The sequence below is a fragment of the Beta vulgaris genome, chromosome 2 (assembly GCF_026745355.1).
Source record: "Beta vulgaris subsp. vulgaris cultivar EL10 chromosome 2, EL10.2, whole genome shotgun sequence".
NCBI classification, from domain to species: domain Eukaryota; kingdom Viridiplantae; phylum Streptophyta; class Magnoliopsida; order Caryophyllales; family Amaranthaceae; genus Beta; species Beta vulgaris.
This window is the reverse complement of record NC_079203.1, coordinates 42,537,260-42,546,442: the sequence shown is the minus strand read 5'-3', so window position 1 is coordinate 42,546,442 and position 9,183 is coordinate 42,537,260. Positions and strand designations below refer to the sequence as shown.

Below are 9,183 nucleotides of genomic sequence, written 5' to 3'. Positions count from 1 at the left end.
CCCTTTCTCTCTACTACTTTAACCCCTTTTTATTTGTGTATTTATCTTACCCATTTCTCTCTCCTACTTTACCCACCCCACACCGCACACAAATTGATTCTCATTAGTACTTGTAGTAACAGTAACAAGGAAGATCTTTAAGAAACGGAGGGAGTATTTGCCAAACACGACATATATCATAAACCCATATAATGCTAAATCCTAAAATCTAAACTCTAAACCTAAAACCTAAACCTTAAAATCGAAAGTCTAAATCCTAAAACACTAACTCTAAACTCTAAACCCTAAACCTTAAATCCTGGATCCTAAAACCTATTTCCTAAAACCTAAAAAGTGATAATATTATTTTGCGATAAAAAAATGAAAATACTATTTTCCTTAAAAGGTTAATTCACAATCTTTCTTGAAAATACGAAATTACTATTTTGGATTAGTGAAATTAGGGATGGCAATTGGGCGGGGTGGGTGCGGAGGATGGTACCTCCACACCCGCACCCGCATAAAATTCCAATCCCCATCCCCCCCCAACCCATTGCGGGGAAAAATTTCAGACCCATCCCCGCCCCGCCAAGTACATATTTATACCCATCTCCGCCCCACCACCCGCATGGGTACCCACAACCGCTTCATATCCGCGTCGTACCCACTTCATCCCCACCCCTACCACCCACATGAGTATCTGCACCCGCTTCGTACCTACGTCATATCCACATATTTATATTTTGCAAGATAAAATATATCAATAGAATTTTAATCATATATATGTGGGGTGGGCGGGGGTGGGGCGGGGTTGGGGCGGGCGGGGCGGGGGTGGGGCGGGTTGGGCGGGGATGGGGTGGGGATAGCATAAAATCCATACCCGCTCCACCACCCATTGCGGGTAGAATTTTAATCCCCATCCCCGCCCCATCCCCACCAAACCTAGACCCATCCCCGTCCCACTTGGGCGGGGATGGGGCGGGTCTCCTACTTGACCCGCCCCACTGCCATCCCTAAGTGAAATTACTATTAGGTTTTAAGGTATTGTGAAATTATTTTTTCCCTTAAAAAGTGAAAGTATTATTTTACCCTTAATAAGTTGATTCATAATTTTATCCCTGAAAATATTAAATTACTATGTTGCCCTTAAATATTAAAGTATCTGGTTAATGCAGTTATTATTTTTCTTTGAAAAATGAATTTACTGTTTGGCTTCTTAAATTACTATTTTTACCCTCAAAAGAAGTTGAATTACCTTACAGTAAAAAAAGTTGGAAAAAACGGTGGTGTTACCGCCATGCGAAAGTAAAGCGCCGACGTTAATGGCGTTCATGGCGCTAATGGTGGTCAGGCGGCGACAACAGTGGAAAGACAACTTCCAGTTAAGTTTTCTTTTATTTTTCTGAATTTGTAATTTCCAATTCACTTTGAATTGAAATATACAAATTTTCTGGGACTTCTTAACTGTTTAAGTTAATACAATTTGTCAATTTGTTTCGAACTCAATGTGGTTTTAAGTAGAATTTTTTTCTCTGTTTCTGTTTCACATTTATGCATTAAGAAGGTTGGAGGATCGACGCTTGATGATGCAATGGTGTCACGTAAATCAATCCCATCCCAGATATCTTCAATAGCTCAAATTATGCATCAATTTTTTTTTCTTATGTGATGAAGTAGACCCGCTGATGTATGGAATTAGGTAATTATTACTTCCTCTGGTTTCGAAAGATCTTCTTTGTTACTGTTACTACAAATACCAGGAGGATTAATTTGTGTGGGTATGAGGGGGGTAAAATAGGAGAGAGAAAGGGTTTAAGGGAAATAAACAAATAAAAAGGGATTAAAGTAGGGGAGAGAAAGGGGTAAAATTGAATTAATAGTGTAATGATGGATCATATGATAAAGACATGAGAGGTAGAAGGGAGAAAAATTTGCCATATAATAAATAAAGTAAAATGAAAAGATCTTTTGAAAACGCACTCAAACGCAAAGAGAGAGAATCTTTAGGAGCCGGAGGGAATATATCGGTAAACTTGATTCCTCTTAGTTTCTTATGAAATCTTAGGATTGAAATGCTTGATTAATATGGATTTGTGTTTATTGATTTCCATTATTGAAATGTAAATAGGAAACTTTAAGATTGTAGCCAGAGATCTGATGGATTGGGATTGTAAGAAAGATGTTGAGAATTCTATAGTCATCTTTTTTTCTTTTGGTATTATTGAAATCACAGATACTATACTTTGAAGAATTGTTTTTTGTTTGTTCATCTTTAGTTACTGCAGTATGTTAGTGAATAATTGCAAGTGTGAGTCAAGCATAAAACATGTTGGTTTCTTAGCTTGTTTACATCAAATCACCTGATTGCTTGCGATGCTGCCTAGATTTCCATAATAGTCTTTACAAGCTACTCAACATGCCATATACTCAACATAATAGTGTGAGTGAAGCATCATCTGTTTCATAATGTTAAGCCATATGCTAAACCATCCCATACATTGTTCATATTAGCTGACTTTAGAGCCTCCATTGTCAAGGAAAGTCAGTAGGCCCAGTCCCACAATATACAACCATATATAACAACAAATTAAAGGTGATAATGTTAAGTTTAACAGTTCATGATAAGAAAAGAGTTAGAGATGGTGCATTAATTTGTTGAATTAATTTTTTTAAAAGTTGAGTTTCTTTTTCTATGAGGGTACTTATGTAACTTGGGGTGGACACTGAGTCCTCCCCTCTTCCCATATACATTAGAGATTGATCTCATTCCTGCAGCGCATTATGGATAAAGTGATTGATGGATATCCGTCACAGATGGATCGGAATATTTTGTCTTTAGGCACTATCAAGTGTTATATATATATTAGTATTGCATTTGTTTATCTGGAATGGATACGGATTAGTTCAGCTGAAACACGAGCTATATAACATGCTGGTGTAGCAGTTTATAATAGAGCTTCCTCTCTGGAAACACTGGTAAGTTACTCTGCAGTCTAAATTATCACTGGAATGGGAAAGATTCTGTATCATTTTACATCTGATCTTTTACTTATATTTTCCCATCATATCATGTAAAGAAAGTCTAAGATGATACAAAAGGGTCAATATATGTAGGCATTAGACCTCTATATTGATGACAAAGGAATCACAGATCATCACCAGGGTTCCGATTGATCACTTGTTTGGCGACAAAGTATTTGAATTTACAATATCAATCCTACTCATTAACTGCCAAAAAAAAATCCTACTCATTCTTGTTTGGATAGTCATTAAGGAAAGGAAGAGTGATCTTGCCTTCTCCTTTTAGATCTTTTCAACATTGGAGGAATTTGGTTTATATAGAGGGGGAGGAATATGAATCTTTCCAAAGTCCTTTCCTTCCCGTCTCCCATGTTATATCCAACCAAATGTGGAGTCCCTCCTATTTTCTTCTTTTATCTTCCCTGTAAACTCCTCTATCCAAACACACTATAAGTGTTCATTGATCTCCATACCACCATCCTTTGTTTAGGACAACAATTCTTCATCTTACCTTAAGTATGTCAAATATTGACTCTGTTGGTATGAACACTTTCGACGCTTCATTTTGGGCCAAAATCATGTAATTTTCCGAAAAATAGCTGAGTTGGGTAATATAGCCACCATCTTTTTATCACCAACCTAAGGCACCATAAGTATTGTAATGGTACCTACATGCATTTTATTTCCATAGGAAGAGTACTCGTGCTCCTTCCCTTGGAATTAAGTATGTAAACAGAGGTATGAAGATAAAAAAAAAAAAAACCGAACAAAAAGATTATCAAATAAATAACGTGTCTACCAAACAGAATAAACCAATGTCATTCGTGTAGTGGTGGAACCACAGGTATAAGAATTGGCTATATAGCTAACTCATAATTGATCAGCATGTCAAGAAGCAAGAACTTCAGAAAAAAGAATAGCAAATAAAAAATAACAGCATGAAGGTTATTTTAAAAGAATTGTGGAATAACAGAACTACAGAACAATGATTTTTCTAGTAAGGTATTCGTCAATGGCTGTTGGACTTAGCATACAAATAGCTTAGGATGGTGCAGGTCCTCTGAGAAAAGGGTTGTGCAGGCTGTTTGTCATAGACTCATAGTGCTACTTGAGGCAAAAAAATGTTTGAAAAACTATCATGATTCATTAGCAAGGCGTAGTAATCACGGTCATCTAACTTGAAACACCTACATGTTATTTATATTTTGTTTTAGATTACGAAATTGAGACGCTTTCTAGTAGTCTTCTCCTCTGCATATTGATGTAGTGGAGTAGCAGTGTAGTACTATAATTATGGTATCATTAAATCAAATATAATCAGCCAAATTCCATGATAGAAATTACTGGCAAGTGTTGAATCTGTGTTACTCTAACTAAAGCAAGTGCATATAGATCCGCATTGCAGTGCAATTTGTATTAATTGGATACATCTGCATTTTTACACTTTCAATTTCCTTCTCTTTCTGTAACACAATGCAGCAAAGGGATAAATTGTGGTTTGCTACTTGTCTAAAATTACGCTATACGATCTTTTGCAGTAATTTACAAGTGATGTGAAGAAACCTTAGCCTAATATACTAATAGACATAATAGATTTCTGAAATGGAGACTAATTGCTTGAGTGCAATGAGCAGAACACTACTTATTTCTTGAAGAGATTGAAGTTGGCAGCCACTAAACTAAGTGATTAAGGCTATTCTATTAGAAGAGATTGTTTGAGCTTCAAAACTTCAGATTATCTGACAGTAGCGCAAACATGTGATCATCGTAACTTGGCTCCTTAATATCAGACGACACACATCTGAAGCTTCTGGTAATTATAGCATTCATATTTTTGAGTGGCCAATAATATGCTCTGATATTCTTATTAATAGTAAGTCTACATGCTCCTGTTTTTCTGTAATTGCTTAACTGTTCTTGTTTGAAATTTAAGGTTGGGCAGGCCTTCCTTTTCGACTGGCATGCGACTCTTATTATAAGTCCTGCAGAAGTAGAGCCTGCAGGTTTGTGTTCTCTTTATACACACTCCAAGTCTTGTTGTAGCCAAAACCACAAAACAATACCAAATACTATCATACACTTGGTGATGCATTGCTATGATAAAAAGGGGTTATTTTACTTAATCTCTATTATAAAAGCCAAGGGGAAGCTATGATGTCCCCCCAATGAAATGTCTTTTTTATCCTTTGCTAAATATATATACTTATACTTATACTTAATCGGTCAAAATCCGAGGCCTCTACAAATTGGTATCTTAAATTATAAATAACAACTCCGACATTGTATATTATCCTCTTGCAACTTTTTTTGGGGTGATATAAGAAGGTTTCTGACAAAAAAAATACTATAATAAAGTTTTTTTTTAAAGCCGACTCTTACAAAAGGTAGTTTTCCAGAAAACAAGAGAAAGGGGAAAAAAACAAGAAATACTTCTTGCTGATACTCCTATAACCTAGACATTTCTCGAATGTTATCCCTCTTTCATGGCCCACGGGTATGAGTTTATCGTAGATTTTGGAGTATATATACATATGTCATAGATCTAGTCTTCAGGAGCCAAAATTGAGACAAGGTAGCAGTGAACATGAAAGCACAAGGGTGTTCCTTAACATGTTCCAAAATTGAGCAACCAAACCAATTTAGAAGACAATATTGCACTGAACAATTGAAATTGTAAATATGAGCTTAATTAATTACTCATATGACATAGGTAATTCTTGATTTCAAGACTTTAGAAACTAAAACCATAGGACATAGGATAATTGTAGAACTATAACCAAGAAAAAAAGTATACAGATAAACTTCTTCGCAATGAATGGCAATATATAAAAAAGGAAGATATAACACCAATGCTCCAATTGATAAGCACCAAAAGTAATTTTTGGGCTATCTATTATGGTACTACTTTTGTTATTATTCACCCTTGTAGACAAGCAACCTGCACTTGATTTTATTTTCTTGCTTTAGTTGCTCCAGCAAGTCGGCCAATGCATTGTCAGGCCATAGAACTTCAACATCTTTGAGGTTAGGCAATGTGAACTGAAATGGGTGAAATCTTGAGGTGCATCTTTTGATGAAGAGATGACGCAGTTGAGGGTATGCAAGCTCTTGTCGGCCATAAAGTGAGGGGTGTACGGCCACTTCCCCTCCTTGGACATTGTCTAAATGCAGGGTATGAAGTCTAGGAAATGAACCTTTAGTCGGGGTGAGCTCTGGATATTTTACATCCACCAATTTAAGAATATGAAGGTTTGGAAACTTGCCGAGCATATTCAGAGCGTCCTCTGACCATGTGGAGGATTTCAAGGTTATCTTGGTGAGGGATGAAGGAAGCTGACTTTCAGTCACACCTTTAAATATATCTCTGTGAACATTAGCATCAGAGAAGGATATTTTTATTGACTGTAGATCAGGCAAACCTGTAAAGAAGTTCTTTAGGGACCAACTATTAACATAAGAACTACACACAGATAGTTTTCTTAAATCTGGACAGAGTCCCTTCATCACAGCAGATTCAAAGTCTTTATCAGGGTAGATAGAAGATAAGACACGGAGGCTCTTGAGTTGTTTCTTTGGTAACATATTTGCTGGATTACCATAGAGTCTAGTACAACTTTTTCCTAAAATGAGTTGCTGGAGACATTGGAGCTTTAATAAGGCTCCTATGGGAATATTCAGTGTTGTGTTACCCTCCACAAAAAGCATCTGGAGGTTTCGAAGATTGTATATTGATTCTGGAATATAGAGTGCGGAAAGGAAGAGTCTCAAGTACCTCAAATTCATGAGATCATCTATGTCGTTTGGTACAGTTTCAATTTTAATGGAAGCTCCCAAGTCCAGGACTCTTAACAGCTTATACTCAGTGTATAGCTTCTTCCAAAATCCAGAGGTCACGAAGCTGTTTTGGGATTCAAAGGATAAGAATGCACGAATTGAAGAAGGCTCCCAATTTTTTGATAGAACTGTACGGCTTGTGTGGTGATGGACAGATAACCTCCGTGGCTTGCATTTGCTTACTATCGCGGAGGCGTCGTTGATTTTGGAAGCTGCCCACATGAAGTTCTCACTTTTAGCCTCTCTGATGCAAAGATCTCGTATAAGATCGTGAATACGACAAGTCTTGATCCCCCCATCAGTTCTTCTAGTCCCAGCTTGAACCAAGCTTCGATCAATGAGGGCATCAAGGTAACTCTCAGCTACTTCCTCCAGAGTTAGTTCCCCGAGTGGATGTATGAACCCTTCTGCCAACCATAAGGCAATTAGCCTTCAAACAGACATCTCATGATCCTCTGGGAAGGCTGCGAAGTAGAGAAAACAAGGTTTTAACTCTACTTCTAGATTATGGTAACTCAAAGCTAGTATTTCAAGACATGCTTCATCTTTGCCAAGGTGAACACTGACATCTTTGAGTGTCCTTCCCCATATCCTTTCTGATTTCTCTTTACTGGCTAGCATACTCGCTATCACCACAATGGACAAGGGTAAACACTTGCATCTCTTGACGATGTCTATCCCCAAGGTTTTGAGGTGATTAGGGCAAGGATCCCCTTGAAAAACCTTCTTTTCAAAGAGTTCCCAGCTTTCCTCCGGAGTAAAAAACCGAAGAAAATGAGGTTTTCTAGGACTAGTATACCTGGCTACATCAGTTACGCGGGTGGTGATGAGAATCCTACTCCCGTTACTAGTATCAGGGAAGCAAGTTTTGACCTCATCCCACATGTGTGGTTGCCATACATCATCTAAGAAGACTATGTACTTTCTATCCTTGAGACGAGTTTTGAGCATCTCCTTCAACTTGTCTGTATCCAACTTGTCAATACCCTCCTTATTGGATGCCACTTTTTCGAGGATGTCAAGGATGAGCTGACGGGAATTGTAATCTTCAGAAACTGATACCCAAGCGTGACTCTTGAAATGGTCTTTGATGATCCTATCATTGAATAACCTTTTGGCAATTGTTGTCTTCCCCAAACCGCCCATTCCAACTATGGAAATGATCTCCAGTCCGATTGAGCCTTCTGTAAGCTTCTTCAGCAATGTATCTGCTTCATCCTTGAACCCCACCATTTCTTCATCTACCTCCTTCCTTCGCCTTTGAAGTGTAGCTTCAAAGTGAGGGTTCATACTACCCTCCCCCATCTCGATCCCATACTTCTCCTTGTTATCATATATTCCATCGATTCTTGTTTTGATACCATTGATGTGCTTGGCTACTCCATGGAGCATCACTGCATACTCCGGCCCGTGGAAGACTCTACCAAATGCTGACCTACACTTTTGCCTTTCAACATTGAGGAGGAAGGATTCAATAACATCTTCGGCTTCGAAAGCTACCTCTTTAATTTGGTCCACTAACTCCCCCACTAATTCATGCTCCTGCTGTTTTCCCTCAGAGTTCCTCAGGAATTTCTTCATGAATCTCAGCTCATACTCCAGAGAGCTCAGCTGATCTCCTACACCTTTAAGCACTTTGTATTCTTCCAATGCAAGCCCCCCCAATTGCTGAACCAGATTTGTGAGAATACTGTCAGCCATTGCCAATGCTTCCCTTTTTCTCTCTTTTCTTTATGCCAATTGCCACTACTAAGTAATGATCAGGAAATACTCTTTTTTGTTTTTGTATTTTTTTTGCAAATTGTTTGCAATGGAGCAACAAAGAAAGACTGTCCCTTTTGGGTCAGGAATGCCTCTTATAATCTTATATTGCTTTCATTGCCCTCTTGTACTTGTAGCGGGTTTTTGGGCAGTGTGAACAAAACAAAGACTTTCACATTAACATCAATGTTTAAACTAAACATATCATTTTCAGTTTTGTATCAAATGGCTTTAGAATAACGTTGGTCCATCAATAAATGTCGTTAAATTAATTGTTAGCAGTTATAGCTTGTAACAAGATTTGAACCAATAATCTCTTGTAATTATACATGACACAATTACCATTTCAACTTTTAATCATTCTTTAAGGATCCACATTATTATATTTGTACATTTTAAATGTTGAGTTTTCCTTAATATATTTTAGTGGGAATGGAAAAAAATATATATCATATTCGAAAACATAATACCGATGAGGGGTAACGTCCGGGCTCAAATACTAGTTATACCATGATTAGGTGTAGGTGTACTCATTAAATTTTTTTGAAGGGTGTACTCATTAATTAAATTAACTATGTATACTTATCT

At 37.4% G+C, this 9,183-nt stretch overlaps 1 protein-coding gene across 1 annotated transcript; it reads right to left on the bottom strand.

Annotated features, from left to right (window-relative positions):
- Window positions 1–5,913: 5,913 nt before the first annotated feature.
- LOC104886667 (disease resistance protein RPP13) lies at window positions 5,914–8,535 on the bottom strand. The gene is made up of 2 exons (XM_010671133.2): window positions 7,350–8,535; window positions 5,914–7,241 (listed from the first exon to the last, which is right to left on the bottom strand). Exons 1-2 carry the CDS (start codon window positions 8,533–8,535, stop codon window positions 5,914–5,916), a joined length of 2,514 nt encoding a protein of 837 aa, XP_010669435.2.
- Between the last annotated feature and the right edge of the window lie 648 nt (window positions 8,536–9,183).

What these genes read in the sequence shown, in the direction of transcription:
- LOC104886667 (XM_010671133.2), bottom strand. Translation starts at nt 8,535, where the DNA reads ATGGCTGACAGTATTCTCACAAATCTGGTTCAGCAATTGGGGGGGCTT. An exon ending in TCTTGAAATACTAGCTTTGA is followed by an intron (nt 7,242 to 7,349) that starts GTTACCATAATC and finishes TATGGTTGGCAG; the next exon opens with AAGGGTTCATACATCCACTC.